At 45.9% G+C, this 15,610-nt stretch overlaps 1 protein-coding gene across 1 annotated transcript; it reads right to left on the bottom strand.

The window, feature by feature from the left end:
- Positions 1-374: 374 nt before the first annotated feature.
- LOC124482702 (transcription factor COE1-A-like) lies at positions 375-13,336 on the bottom strand. The gene is made up of 6 exons (XM_047043169.1): positions 12,562-13,336; positions 11,717-11,873; positions 10,787-10,850; positions 9,321-9,376; positions 4,599-4,672; positions 375-903 (listed from the first exon to the last, which is right to left on the bottom strand). The coding sequence occupies exons 1-6, from the start codon at positions 12,693-12,695 to the stop codon at positions 726-728; spliced, it is 663 nt and encodes a 220-aa protein (XP_046899125.1). The 5' UTR covers positions 12,696-13,336; the 3' UTR covers positions 375-725.
- Positions 13,337-15,610: the final 2,274 nt, after the last annotated feature.

Raw genomic sequence — 15,610 nt, 5'->3', positions numbered from 1 at the left:
TGTATAATCTACCTAAAGAATCACCTTCATAATCAAATCTATAGAATGTCAATAGAATCTCTTTATAGGAATGTGTGATACAGAACTCAACAACAGTCTCCTGGTCTAATCAGACAACATGAACCCAGTTTGTTCAGTCAAGTCTGAAGGTGTGTGTGATGGGCACGCGTGTATGTGTGTGTGTGTGTGTGTGTGTGTATGTGTGTGTGTGTGTGTGTGTGTGTGTGTGTTGTAGGATGTTCCATCTGCCCCCCCAGGAGTACTGACCCTTTCTGGACCAACGAAGCAGAACGGTGACAGGGTGTGTGTGTGTGTGTGTGTGTGTGTGTGTGTGTGTGTGTGTGTGTGGACACGTGAGCCAGGTATGGGGGCTTCTCTCCCAGCAGAGTGAGCAACAGCACAGCTGATGTGCATCTGTGTCCTTCGGTGTGTGTGTATGTGTGTGTGCATGTACATGTGTGTATGCGTGGTATGTGTGTGCATGTTTGTAGGTTATGTGTGTGCACAGAAATCCATAGCTGAGAGACTAAGATTCTCATCAGAATAATGAAGCACCGGTCTAGTACAGATTGACCATTAACAGGTACACTTTACACACAAGAAGTACATAAGAAATACACAAGCAAGTACGCTTAGAAGCACACTACTTCAAAAGCGTCTTTCACTGAAAGTCATAAAGTCAACACAGTATGACACACCCACACACCACACACACAAGCACCTCCTCAAATCCACAAACACTCACACACATAGTATAAACATACTGGAGGCTTCCAAAGACACAGCAACTCAGACACACACACACACACACACAGGAGGAGTGCGAGACAATACCTGTCGATGATGACCGGGTCTGAGGGTGTCTCGTTGCGGTTTCCACAGCTCTTCTTATCACAGCACCGGCTGGGGGGGGGGGGGGGATAGGGGGGATAGGGGGGAGAGGTAGGGAGAAGAAGAGAGAAAGAAAAAGAAACCAGGTTAGAGACGTGTCTCACAGTAACAATGTCTAGTTTACCGTTTACAGATCTAAGATGGCCTCCCCCTTATGTCCCCCTCACCTCCCCCTCCCCTCCCCCCTACCTCACTCTACCTGTCTGTTCTAGCAGCACTGAAAGTGTCCAGGTGAACAGAGGGGCTATGGGGACAGACATGTATTATCTAGCAGTCTTCACATACACACATATACATGGACACATACACACACGGACACACACACACACAAACAAAGACAGGTCTTTCAGGACTCTGCCTGGGTGGGTATGGACAACAGGTGTATTCTGGGGGGGGGCGGGGCACCAGTATCACCTGACTCAGGTAATCACCCCTCAACCCTCTTGTTGCATGGGTGGGGTGGGTGGGGGGTGTCTATGGGTGGGGTTAGGTTCTGGGAGGAGAGAGGGGTGGAAGGGGGCAGGGTGCAACAGCAGCTCGGACATCTCGGATTTCCTTGGGACATCTGCCGGAGGAGCTGGAGGAGAGAATGGGACTGGGGTTGGGGCTGGAGCTGGGACAGGGGCTGAATGTGAAGGTAGGGGTAAAAGTGAGGCTGGGGCTGGGGCTGAGTGTGAGCTAGGGGTCAGAGTGAGGCTGAGGCTGAGTGTGAGGTAGGGGTGAGAGTGAGGTTGGGGCTGGGGCTGGGGCTGAGTGTCAGTTCTGACATTTTTCATTCTCTGCTTACATCACTTTATCCATCCCTCCCCCATTCTCTCACTCTATCGTCTCTGTTACCTCACCATCCCCCCCCCTCTCTCCACCACCCACCCCCCCTTCCAGCCTCGCCTTGTCCATTTGAGTGCCTGATCGATACACGGGCGGGGGGGGGGTGTTGGGGGGTAGAACAGAGATGAGAACACACACTGAGAATCTAGAAGAGGGAGATGAAGGGGATGCTGCAGGTTTTTGTACTGTAGCTTTTCTCTCTGTCTCTTTCACTCTCTATTCTTTCTTCCTCTCTCCCTTTCTTTTTGCTCTCATTCCCCCTCTTTACATTCTTTATCTCCTGCACCGTCTCTAGCCTTCCCACTCTCTCTCTCTCTCTCTCTCTTTCTTTCTCTCCCTTTCTTTCGCTTTCTCTTTCTTTCCCTTCCTCTATGTCTCTCTCTCTTTCTCTCTTTCTTTCCCTCTATCTTCCTCTCTCTCTTCCTTTCTAGTTGTCTCCCTCCCTCTCTGCCCTAGCTCTCGTTTCCATCTGAATTGGGTCACCATTGTCCCACTGGACCATAGTAGAGCTGGGCTGGGTGAGAAGGGGTGAGGAGGGGGGTAGTGGTGAGGAGGGGTGAGGAGATTTGAGGAGGGGGTTATTGGTGGGGAGGGGTGAGGAGGGGGGTGGTAGTGAGGAGGGGCGAGGAGGGGGCTTCTCTACAATCAGTCAGCACCCCCTTCACCTCCCGCCCCAGTGTTGTCGAGGGGATATTTTATTTTCCTCTTCCTCTCCTTCCATCCCTCTCTCTCTCTCTCTCTCTCTCTCTCTCGCTCCCACAGGACAGCAGGAGCAAATCCCTTCTTTAATCTCCCTTCTTCCTTCCTGCAGAGGAGATGGGAGCTTCTCAACACCTTGTCTCAAACCGTGTGTCTGATTACCGGGGTTGTACTCCCAGTCTGGCTCTGTGTCTTCTAGAGCTGTCACAGCCCCCCTCACTGCACAACACAGCACGACACGACGCCCTGAGAGCTTCACACACACCACAATAATGTGCACCTCTTAATCCAACACTACAAAATACTACACACCTAGAGCCGTCATGCACAGCACTACCCCCAGACTACACTATCACAGCCCCAGTCAGCCTCAGCCCCAACCTCAGCCCCGGCCAAAACACCCACCCAAATCGACTTCACTCGCTTGAGAATCGCTTCATATGAAAGAGGAGTTATTTATATGGGGGAGAGAAGAAGAGAAGAGAGGGCTAGGTGCTGACGGTGTGTGTGTGTGTGTGTGAGGCAGCCTGGCCGGGCACCATATGGCTAATGGTAGCCAGCGACAATTAACTCCACTGATTAATGGGGAACAGACTCTCGTTCTGCTGCTGTTAACTGAGACTGTGCGTGTGCGTGCTTGTGCCTGTGCGCTTGAGTGTGTGTGTGTGTGTGTGTGTGAACTCCAATGCACAATCAGCATGTCTCCCTCTTTCAGATGGGGGGGGGGGGTCTCATCTCCAAGGACGACAATATGAGGGGACTCCCTGACTAAACCGCTCCACACCACCTAGACCCTAAAGAGATATGTTACAATATATAGAGGTCTGTTACACCCTAAAGAGATCTGTTACAATCTATAGAGATGTGTTGGACCCTAAAAAGATCTATAGAGATCTGTTAGACCTTAAAGAGATCTGTTAGACCCCAAAGACCTATGTTAACATCTATAGAGATCTGCTTGACCTCAGAGAGATCTGTTGAAATGTCTAGAGATCTCTTAGGCTCCTCAGAAATATCGACAGAACACACTGGTATGTTTGATTTGCAGTGAGACATTACCCGCTGAACTCATTTCCTTTTACAAACCTGTAGTCTATAAATTAACAAATTAAAAAATAAAATGCCTGGTTTATATGGCAAAAAAACGAACTAGAGTTATTTTGCTTTTTAAAATTATTATTTTGAATTGATGGATGGCAATAAACACCTAACCTCTAAGCTATATCTGTGTTTTTCATCTCAAATTCAAAGCAACATTTTCACCCATTGTGGCTCCCAATGCACCCTATTTTAGTATTTATTTTTAGAAAAAATGTATCTTGACATCACATAGGTTTTCGACCCCTATGTTAGACCTTATAAATTTCAATTAAACCTTGTAGAGATTAGTTAGATTTAAGAAGCAGAGAACAGAGAGAATGTTCTCTGTCTTAATTTAGGGTACTCTTGCATACATACTGGATATGCAGGCCCAAATTCCTAACATTAGTGTGTAATATTTCAATAGTTAAAATTACAAATGGCTGTGTAAACCTATTTATAAAGTAAGTTACAGATAAAGAACAGAGAAAGGTCGGAAAACAACTTAATTTATGTGTTAAATGTGGTTGTGGCAAAGTGTTCAAAAGAAAAGTGTGCATGAGTTTGCGTATGTGTGTGTATGTGTGTGTCCTTGCCTATATTTCATAGTCACAGTACAGAGGAAGGCCCATTTGTTAGCAGCACAACAACAGGCGGATTCAGATTGACTAATGAGTTTCTGCATGTCCCAATTAACCAGCCATCACACACACATAGGCACACACACTTGCACGCACACGCACTTACACACGCACACACACACATCTTCATCAAGAAAGGTGGGGGGCTGTTAAAATACCTCTATAAATAGGGAAGTGTCTATCCTCACAACCCAGTTAGAAACAAATTCATCTTTTGATTTTAATTAAAGGAACAACATCTGATAGCAAAACTAATCTTCTTCTCCTCTTTTTCTGCTCCTCCTCTTTCGGGTGCATTCAGGACTGGCGGAGAGAGAGGCAGGGAGGGGTGACCTGGTTAGTTACATGGGGAGTCTGACAAGGAAGGGATGTGAGGTGGAGTCAACCCTACCAAGACCTGAACTGCACTGAGCATGTGTGGACGTGTTGAAGTGCATCGTGGAAGTTGTAGTGTGTTACCTGCACATGATCTCGTGTGTTAGCAGCACTCGGCACATCTCAGGGTTCTTGTCCTGACCTTCATAGATGATGGCCTGCAGGAAGAAGACGAAAAGGAAGAGGAGAAGAAAAAGGTTAAGATTTCAAGGGGCAGGACCAGGGGCTGGGGGGGAAGGCAGGGGGGCAGGAAGAGGGGGTTACATTTTAATGTACCTGGAGGTCTATGTATTTATTATGAGATATCTATTGAATTATTATGAGACATATAAAAACTATTATGGTATGTAAATATCGAATTGTTATGGGATGTATACTGACATTCTTATGAGATGTCTATTGAATTATTGTGGGATGTATTTAATTATTATGGGATGTAGATTGAACTGTTATGGGCAGTGGTTATCACTTGGTTCAGTCACTCATCGCAAATGCATCAGTCTGGTAAAGAGAGCCAGATCACAAGTGTGTTCTCACTAACATCTGTGTGTGCGTGCGTGTCCTTTTGGACTGATTTTCTGCCAAAACACATTTTACTGTTCCATATTTTCACCAAGCCCCACACACACACACTCTCCATCCAGGAATTGAAGTGAGGGGAAACACATAAACACACACACATTCACACGCCCTCTCTCTGTCTCTCTGTCTCTCTCTCTTTCTCTCGCACACACACACACACACACACGTCCAGAGTAAGAGCAGTGCTGAGAGGTTTATGTTGTATTTACTGCCTGTGGCTAAGGGTCCAGTAGAGTTGGGGTGAGGAGGGGGAAGAGGGGGATGAGGGGGGAGGAGAAGGGGAGGTTTAATGAATAGCAGTGTGTGTCGTGGGAAAACTGTGGGATTCGGCCCAACATCTCAGCTAGGACATCAAACTGTTCAGCTCCTCTCCTCCCCTCCCCTCCCCTCCCCTCCCCTCCCCTCCCCTCCCCTCCCCTCCCCTCCCCTCCCCTCCCCTCCCCTCCCCTCCCCTCCCCTCCCCTCCCCTCCCCTCCTCTACCCTCCCCTACCCTGCCCTCTGCTACCCTGCCATGCTCTGCCTTCCCCTGCCCTCTCGTTTCCTACTCCTATATAACTCTCCGATTGAGGGCTAAGGAGAGGGAGTTTGATGTTAATCTTTCAAACTCTGATGTTGACACCAGCACCTTGATGTGTGATTATGAAGCATGCTGGGATTGTTGCAAATGTGTGAGTCATGACATCACAACTAGTCAGAGTTGGCACGATTTTGAGGTGTCAGTCACACAGGAGGAATATGTTCTGCGTGTGTATATGTGTGTGTGTGTGTGTGTGCGTGTGCGTGTGCGTGTGCGTGTGCGTGTGCGTGTGTGTGACAGAGAGGCTGAGGGGTGAGAACAATGCTGAGACGGAGGAGAGAAGGAGGATAGGAGGAAAGAGACAACATAGATAGGAAGAAACAATGAGAGAGAGGTGGAGACAATGAGACAGTGAGAGAGAAAAAGTAAGACAGAGTGAGAGAGAGAGGCCATTTTTCCCTTACTGGACAGACTAGACCGGGTTACGGCTAAAATAACCCTGTCACACACACACACACACACACACACACACACACATGCAAACCAGACTCGACACCTGTTCCACCATGTTGTTTCCAACTTCACACACCTCCTCAAAAACACACCATTCTTAATCAGTGTGAGAATGGAAAAACTGTCAATATTTCCTAATTAGAGTAAGAATGGAAAAACTGTAAATTTTTCTTAATTAGTGCGAGAATATAAAAACTGACAACAACAAAATCACCCAGGCATCAAGATACTTTGTGAGTGTCAGTAAATATTTCAAGATGCTAAACTGATCCAAGAAAAGAACTGCCTGGATTGTTTTCTGGTAGGGGTGGAAACAGGAAGTCCTCGGCAGCCAGCAGGAAGCAAAATCATTAGCATTGAAAATAAACATGGTGTCCCAGCTCAGTCTCTCAGCCAGGTGGTTGCGCTCTTTTTCTCTCTCTCCCCTCTCCCCCCTCTCTCTTTTCTTCTGTCTCTTTCTCTCTCTCTCTGGCTCCCTCTCACAGGCCTTGCTAAGTGACATCTCAATCCATCCTGACCTCTGACCCCTGTATCTTGACCAATGACCCCTAGCAACACACACAGAGCCTCCAGGAGAGGTGGTCTTGACCTGGGGGATGAAGAGGTGACGACAGACACTCTCCAGACTCACTGACCCCCCCCAAGCAACCACAACCACCTCACCCTCTCTAACCCTGAATGACCACAACCACCATTACAGTCAGAGAGGGAAAAGTTTGTTTCTGTTTTGTTTTTTGACAATCTTTCAGTGCTCCAGAGCAATGAGGTGATCTTAACCCAGAATGAAGTTGAAGTCTTAACACGGAAGCCATGCCTTTTGAAAACACTTCCTGTTTACTGCATGTTTATAGAGAGTAACACGCCCCTGACACACATACACACATGCAGACATGTTTAATACATGTTTAATGCATGTATTAAACAGGTCCATTACACGTTTAAGACGTGTCTCATCAAAGCTGCCCGGCGTGTTGTGGCCAGTTTAGCCGTGTGGAAAGCGTGTGTTTGATCAGGCGCTTGGCGTGTGAGGCGTGTAAACTTGGAGCTGTCAACACGCTTCAAAGCAGCGATGGTGCCATGCTCTGCTGGAGTCATGTGACAGCGTGTCATCAGGGCATGACAGAATTTCTTCCATCATGCACCATGCTCAGAGAGACAAGAGATGAGAACAACCTCTGAAGAGGGGTTCTAATACGCCCTCCAACAGCAACCTCTCTCTCTCTGCGTATTTCCTTCTCTCTATACCCATCTCCCTCTCTCTCTCTCTCTCTCTCTCTGTCTCTCTCTCTCTCTTTCCCTCTCTCTTTACCCCCCCCTCTCTCTCTGCCTCTCTCCCTCTATATGCCCATCTCCCTCTCTCTCTCTCTCTCTCTCTCTCTCTGTCCCTCTCTCTATACCCCCCTCTCTCTCTCTGCCTCTCTCCCTCTCTATACCCCTCTCCCTCTCTCTTTCTCTCTCGCTCTGCCTCTCTCTCCCTCTCCCCCTCTCTCTTTCTCTCTCTGCCCCTTTCTTTCTCTTTCTCCCCCTCCTTCTCTTTCTCTCTGCCTCAGTCTCGCTCTCTGCCCCACCTCTCTCTCCCTTACTCTCTGTCTCTCCATGTCTTTGTCTCCACCTGTCTGTCTCTCTATTCTCATACCACTGCCTTGTTGTAGTCAGACCACCTGTTAGAGTTCCATTATCTCTGTACAGACTCCATCACACACACACATACATTCGCACACACACACACACACACACACAGAGCTCAGGGTGGAGTTCGGAGGATGGCAAACAGGAAAAAACAACCTCACACACAGGCACAAGACAGTGACAGAGCGTGTGTGTGTAGGTGTACAAAAGGGTGTGTGCATGTGTGTGTGTTTCTGCATGCTGGTGTGTGTGTGTGGCCTATTCTGATAGACTTTGGAGCGACACTGCTCCTTAATCATAGGTTTAGGCTCATGCCTCCCAAACCAACACACATGCACACACAAACACACACACTGGCCAGAGGCTCATACCTCCCTAACCAACCCACACACACCCACAAACACACACACAGGGGTTTCCTGCCATCTGATACTCAGCGGTGTCGCCGTAGCAGCGGAGTGTGTCTCCGGTAGGCTGACATGTCAGCGAGCGCTTGGCGTGGAGTGTGTCTGCCTGCCGTGAACACACACAGACACTCTGCTCTGTTTGTCCACACAGCGCCCAGTCATCACACTATCACAAACTGTCACTGCCTTCTCTCTGTCTCTCCAGCGCTCTTTCTCTCCTTCTCACTCTCTCTCTCCTCTTACTCCTCTCTCTCTTTTTTCTCTCTCTTTTCTCTCTCTTTTCTCTCTCTTCTGTCCCCTCTCTCTACTTCTCTTTCACTCTCCTTCCCTCTCTAGCTTTTTCTCTCGCTCTCTCACACTGTACAGCTGAGAGGTGAGAGAGTCCAGACGGACAGTTAGAGAGCAGCTCACAACCACTCACACACAGACACACACACACTTGCAGCTAGAGAGCAGCAGGTGGCTGTAAAGGCCTGGGACCAACAACTATGGATGAAAGAAAAAAACACTGCAGCACCTAGCACAGATCAGGGAGGGAGACACACCAAAGGGGTATAGGGCTGGGGGGAGGGATAGGGCTGGGGGGGAGATAGGGCTGGGGGGGCTTGAGCTGGGGGGAGGGATAGGGCTGGGGGGGAGATAGGGCTGGGGGGGCTTGAGCTGGGGGGAGGTATAGGGCTAGGGGGGAGATAGGGCTGGGGGGATAGGGCTGGGGGGGATATGGCTGGGGGGAGATAGGGCTGGGGAGGATATAGCTGGGGAAGGCATAGGGCTGGGGGGGAGATAGGATTGGGGGGAGGTATAGGGCTGGGGGGGCTAGAGCAGGGGGAGGGACTGTACTGTCTGGACACTGTGTGCTCTAAATATGGGGCTTGGACAGCAGGTAAAAGTTTCGCAAAAGACTAAAACTCTAGTTTGCATTTTCTCTAAAGAAGCATCTCCCACACAAGCAGATAGGAACACACACACACACCGTCAGTGTAGAGCCTCTTCTCTGGAGCACCATATTGTCAAGAAGTAATTCTGGAACACACTTTTGGCTGTCTGGGGTGAGGGGGGGGGCTAATGTAACCCTGGGGATGACACAGACACACATACACACTGACAGATCACACACTCCCACACAGAGGAGAACCTGGAGTGAGATGGTTTCTTACCTGTTTAGTCATGGAGTCTATGAGACGTACATAAAAGTCCTGTTCTGTCCTGATACCTGAGGGACAGAGAGGGAGAAAAGAGACAGAAGAGAGGGAAGAGAGAATGACAGAAAGGAAGAGAAAGGAAGAGAAAGAGAGCGAGAATGAGTCAGAAGGACAGAGAGTATATAAAGGATTACAGCGAGAGAGAGAGAGAAAAGAGAGAGAGAGAGAGAGAGAGAGAGAGAGAGAGAGAGAGAGAGAGAGAGAGAGAGAGAGAGAGAGAGAGAGAGAGGGGGGGGGGGTGGAGATATTAACTGAAACTGGACAACAAGGGTCCTGGTAACTCTACTGATTTTATTTGAATATTAACACACACTCCTCCTCTTTGTAATGTAAACACGAAATATGTTGGCCTTACAAAACCCACATAGTGATACATAGTTTTATATTGCATCTTACAAGAGAAATTTGCAAATGTCAAATATTAAATTTGCATACAACATTTGTAATTTTATGAACATGACAAAATTCCCATAAGCCTCATGCAAAACTTTGTATTTCATTCTCAAAATGGGCTGTTATTTTAGATTGAATACTCTGTTATTAGCTCGACTTCAAAACATAATATAACTTACTGATTGCTATAAAATAACAGTCATTAGCACACTGTAAATTATAATGTTCCAGGTAGCTGGTAGATGTCTCGTTTTCTGCAAGCAAAATGATGTAAATGATATTAGGCTATAGGCCTGTCCATTTAGCTATGTATAAAGAGGCCTGACAACTATAGGCTTAATCATCAATTTCCCCAAATAACAATAACAAGCTAAAAACATACCTGGCCTGAGCTTAACTGTTCAGAATCAAATTCTAATTCACTAATCAGCTGAATTAAGAGTTCCCCAGATCAATTGCAATGTGGTCCCCACCATTAACTTTACTGAAAGTAAATAGCACACCGCAAAGACATCTACAACACACCTCAACACAGCAACCCAAAAACGCAGCGACCTAAAAAACTTTTTTGTGTTTTGTCTCCATTTGGTGTTTTGCGTATGATACAAATATAGCAAAAAAAAGTAATCAACGATTTTTATAGGGGATGTAGATATATATTCACGATAAACGTCAAAACAAGCTCTAGAAACACAGCTCCCGTTGTATTCAATGACGAGCAATCTTATTAACACAATCTATCTATCCACTGTAATGCTATCGTTTTACAAATAGGCCTCACAAAAATCTCTATTCCAGTTTTATATTTCTCGCGTGGTCAGGCATGGGTATTATTGTAATAGAGAAACGATGTCAGAGTCTGCCTCTGCAGCCTCTGTCTGTGATGTCAACACTAAACCAGTGTGGACTGTCCGAGTTTACTGGGCGTGCACCGGCCAGGCCTTTCCGTTATCCCTGGAAGGCACCGCGCTTAAAATCACAACACATGACAGCCTTAAGTGATGAGCCGAACCAGGCTTTTGACTTACCGTTACTGTAGAGGAGCTGTAGCCGGTAGTGTATGCCATTGTTGGTTTTCTCCCCGGTTGTTTCCTAAACAAGCACCGGTTGTAAAACAACATTATAAGAGGCATCAGTGTAAGATATTGCACAGGCTAGACAAACGCAGAGATGAGCAGCTAACGAATAACCATGCAAACATTTAAAGTTACTAGGCCTATATTAATTTGACGCCTGACAACACAAGTTCTCTTCTGGTGGTGTAGAGTCCATGCGGGTTCTGAGCTATTCAACTCTAATTGCGAACAAACGTGGTCACCAAGCCTGTGGCTACACGAGGTGATAAAACCCTACACAGATATTTTTATGTAGCCCAGGCTATTCATTCTAAATTCACCAGTATAAACAATGGTCTGTTCTCTCCGGAAACGTCCCTGGTAATTAGATTCCTGCGGGTTTGTATTTTTCTGTTTTCATGTGTGCTTTTCCTACTCTTCAGTAAAAAAGAAGATAAATTGTAAAACGTCTGTCAGCAAAAACCAAATCTGACCAGGCACACGCTGACATGAATGTCTAAGGTCTACGATATGGAAATAATAACTATAGAAATAGAAATAGGTTAAACATCAACTCATATAGTCTGCCATTAAACATAATCATAATAACCTGTATAGGGCCTACATTTTATACCACCGTTAATATACAAATGGGCCCACTTTTCATTATTGGATTTTAATAAATATCATAACCATTATTATTAGGTCTAAAAAACTCAGACCTAAGAAAAATAGCCCACTTATTAGCACAATATTGTCTAATTTATTAAGCTGAAGAACATCATTATAAATTATTTAATGTGCAGACTACTTGGGCATTCATATTGTTTCAAGGGTAAAATGTATAAGCAGCAAAGTTTGTCTTTTTGGTCAAATTTGACAAATCTCAAATGAACAACTCACCTTTTCCTTCTCAACAAAACCGAGGAAAGAAGTCCGCTCAATCTCCACGGGCTGTCCTTGTCTGTCGTACAGAGCCAAAACGAAGTGGAAGAAGTTGGATTTCCGAAGATTTGAAGGCGGTTGCTTCTCAAAGTGTGCCCGGGCAAGACCCAGTCCACTGCGGACAGATAGGCGGGCGATAGCGGTGTGTTAGACAGCTTGGCTAATATAAACCATCCATTAAAACAGATTTGTTTATAGGCCTAATGCGAAACGTTTGAAAATATTTCTGCGCTTAACCCACAAATTATTTACACTGAAATGTCAGAAAATGAAATACGAATTCATATATTTTAGTCAAAGCTTTGTTATTATTTGTGCATCATTCTAAAATAAATATTTGCTGTGTTTTTTAGTCGATTCATCCTGGTAGGTGGGCAAACAAATCTTCGTAAAAAAAATACAGAGGGCCATAGCCTAATTGTAATATTACTGCCATCACTGTTGTAGTTTTTTTTTAAAGCTTAGGCATAATGTTATTTCAGCAGTTTTGTCTCAGTAAACAATCCATTTGCGGCTGGCTGCAAATCCAGTTGACGGTAAAGTCCTCGTGAGGGCTTTCCAACTCTTAACAGACTGTTCAGCGGTGAGACTATACAGCTATCACACTTAAAAATAAAATACTACATTCCGACTGGACAAAAGCACCGTCAAATGGGGCAGAGGGTGCAAAAAACGGTCCCTTGAAAATTCCGTCGTCTTGTCTCCCAAAACAGAGGCTGACCCGTGAACCATCCGCATGCGCCGGTGGGACCCCATAGGTCCTCGCCCCGGGGACGCGGATGCTGACGTCCCGGGCTCCTTACCTCTGAGCGGCCGTGTTTGCATCCAGGACCCCAGCTCCCTGCATCCATGTCCGGACGGCGTTCATCCCGGAGCCAAGCGGTTCCTCTTTCAGGATACTCCCGCTCCGCTGGATGCTCTCCTGAATCCCGAACATGAAATAATCGTGGGTCCCCTCAGTTTTTTCCGCGGTCCAAAATTCCGTTTTCTCTGATCACAGGTAAACTAGGGAAGGGGGGGGGGGGGGGGGGGGTAACAACAACGTGGGCGCGTGAGTTGGGCGTCCGCGTGAATGCCAATGACAGCGTGTGTGTTTTTTCCACGCAGAACGAGAAAAAGAAAACTAAAAGGAGGTGAAAAAAAGTTATCTGAATCCAAATGACTCAAAGGCAAAAATATGTATTAAAAAATGTAACAGTTGAAACGAGAGTAAAAAAGCCCGGAGCGAAGCGGCACAGACTCCTGTATTGTGGGTATACCCGGCTACTCCAAGAGCTCTCTGGTGTCAGCCGAAGAAAGAAAAGGATCAACTAAAGCTTTAGATCAGATGTCACCATCCTTGACAAGTCCTCTATTCCTTCTCTGTCTCCTTTGTTTTCCGCTTTTCTTAGAGATCTCCCTGTCAAAAACAGGGAAATGAATAGAAGATATTGGGACAAGAACAGAAGGAGGGCCCCGATGTGAAGATCCAGAGTTGTTCCTCTTGTTCAGATGGGAGTGATTTGTGTTGCTTCCCAGAGGAATCCTACTTGACTATCTCTGAGAACTCAACACGAGCGCACAGCCCCGGAGGGAGAGCGAGAGGGAGGGACAGGAGGGGAGGGACAAGAGGGGAGGGAGGCGGTCCGCCCCAGACAAAGACGAACCTAGAGTCAGAACCGCCCAACCACGGCTCCTCTCACCTCATTAGAATCCGAGTAGGGGCCAACCCTCCGACTTTATCTCCCCGACCCCGCCGCGGAACTCGACAGAGAGCGCCCGAACCGGTCTCCGTCTAAGTCCTACCCCGCTGCACAACAAGTTCAGTTGAAAATTTAACATGCGGGTCGATGCTGTACGAGTTTAATTTTTTTGGGTCAGGATGTATAGCCTAGGGTTTGAATCATTTCTGTTGCGAAGGGCCGATATGGCCAAAATATATAGCTCATATCATACTTGCAACTCAAGGCATATAGGAAATAATGACCCGTAACACGATTCCCATGGACTTTCATACGACGTGCGTCAGAGCGCAGGGGCGCATTTCTTTCTGGAGCATTGTTTGTGGATAAGTTACGATAAAGGGCCATAGTGCTGACCCATGACCTGTTCTAGAACTTTTGAGTAAAATAGGAAGCTTTACATTTCTACCTGTGAGCGTCAACATTACTTAGCCTTCCCCTTGAAAATGTTTTTATATTCCTATCACCTTACATCACGTAGGCCTGTTGGTCTGCAGACAATTGGCCAACTATTAAATCGTATTTATTTGATGTATTATCTTGTTAAAATGCAAAAGAAAATTGCTCCTTTAATTCCTGATTGTGGGCTATTGTTTTTTAGAGTGAGACAATATTTATATTAGCATACATGAGATTAATAGTGTGCCGTTATTTCAATAAAGTGACCATATCCTTCTAGGGCCTACATCAGCCTACTAAATTGATAACGGCAACCAACATATTTTCTGAATTAGTTATTTTGGAGTTTATAGATTTAAGTGGAGCCTATGTGGTGTCGGACAATTTTTCTTCTTTGTCTGGATGCTTAGCCTTTTTTTTTTTTACTATTGTTTGGACAGATATGCAATTATTATTTCCATATCGTAGAAAACATTCATCACAAAGAAAAACATGTTTGCGGCTACAACGGGACCGCGTAGAACCCGCAAGACAAACCGGTAGACAAACACTATGCGTGCAGTGACAATAACAATAATTAACTCGAAATGACAATACGTAAAATTAACAGGCTCCTCTCTCGGTTGCGTCTGTTACTGAGACGCATCCTGGAAGGATATCATTAAACTTAACTTTGTTCTTTCACACTTTTACAAATGCTGTATTTATGAATAAAACAGCCAACTTAAAATCTTGCAGGACAACTATCGAACTACAGGTCCACTCTGCAGTAAATATTGATTATTGACAGGGCACGTGAAGGGGGTCCTTAGCCTTTTTATAGTGAATGTACATTTTCAAACAACATGACCTTGATTCAAACGATGATTATGAGTGTCTGTGCGTTGATGTTGAAAAGAGCAAGCCTGCTCTAAATCTCTCAGGCTGCACGAGGAAGTGGAAAGGGGATAAGATGAATGATTATCGCCAAAGGCAACAGGATAAGAGAAGCCGTAGCCCATGGCACCAAGTTAAACGCAGCGATCAAGGAGAGGTTAAACAGGCCTTCTTGCAGACTTTAAACCCGCATGAACGAGATCAGAAAGGAGCATGTGCAGAACCTCTAGAAGCAAGCAAAATTACCGTGGAAGTCATTCTAGTCCCTAAAACAAAAGTCGCGTGGTTTTAGACAGTTATATTTCTCTATGATTGACAGCCCTCCCCCTCCCGCTTCCCCATGAAACCATCCCTACACTGGGTATGAACATTGGTATTTATATATTCTAACTCCCTTCCCCAAACACACATAACTCTCTGTCACACACTTACACACACACGGAATGAAGAAATTATAAAGAGCCACACGACTATAAATAACGCACGCTTATCTGAAAAATCATCCACTAGGGGATATGACGGTTGTTTTTTTAAAGAATCTGTTTATGTTGCTAGTATTTCTGTTCATAAGTCCTACCGAGCAAACAAAACGGTCGGTGACCCCAGGAGACTTGTCTCCGTAGGCTGTAAGAGCTTTCTTGAGCAGAGCTTGGTTTTGAGGAGTGGTAGGCTACTGTCGGCCTGTGCGTCTATGCCTAAATCATACGTATTATCGGATTGCGCAAATGTATCTTTTCATCGTTATTCATCATCTTGATAACCCGCAGTCAACATATCGAATCAAATATCCAAGAGGTTTGTGTTAAGAATAATCATTTAAATATTGACCCACATGTTTGCGTGAATAATTGCGCAC

This window comes from Hypomesus transpacificus, chromosome 20 (assembly GCF_021917145.1).
Source record: "Hypomesus transpacificus isolate Combined female chromosome 20, fHypTra1, whole genome shotgun sequence".
Taxonomy (NCBI): domain Eukaryota; kingdom Metazoa; phylum Chordata; class Actinopteri; order Osmeriformes; family Osmeridae; genus Hypomesus; species Hypomesus transpacificus.
This window is presented reverse-complemented; position numbering and strand designations above follow the sequence as displayed.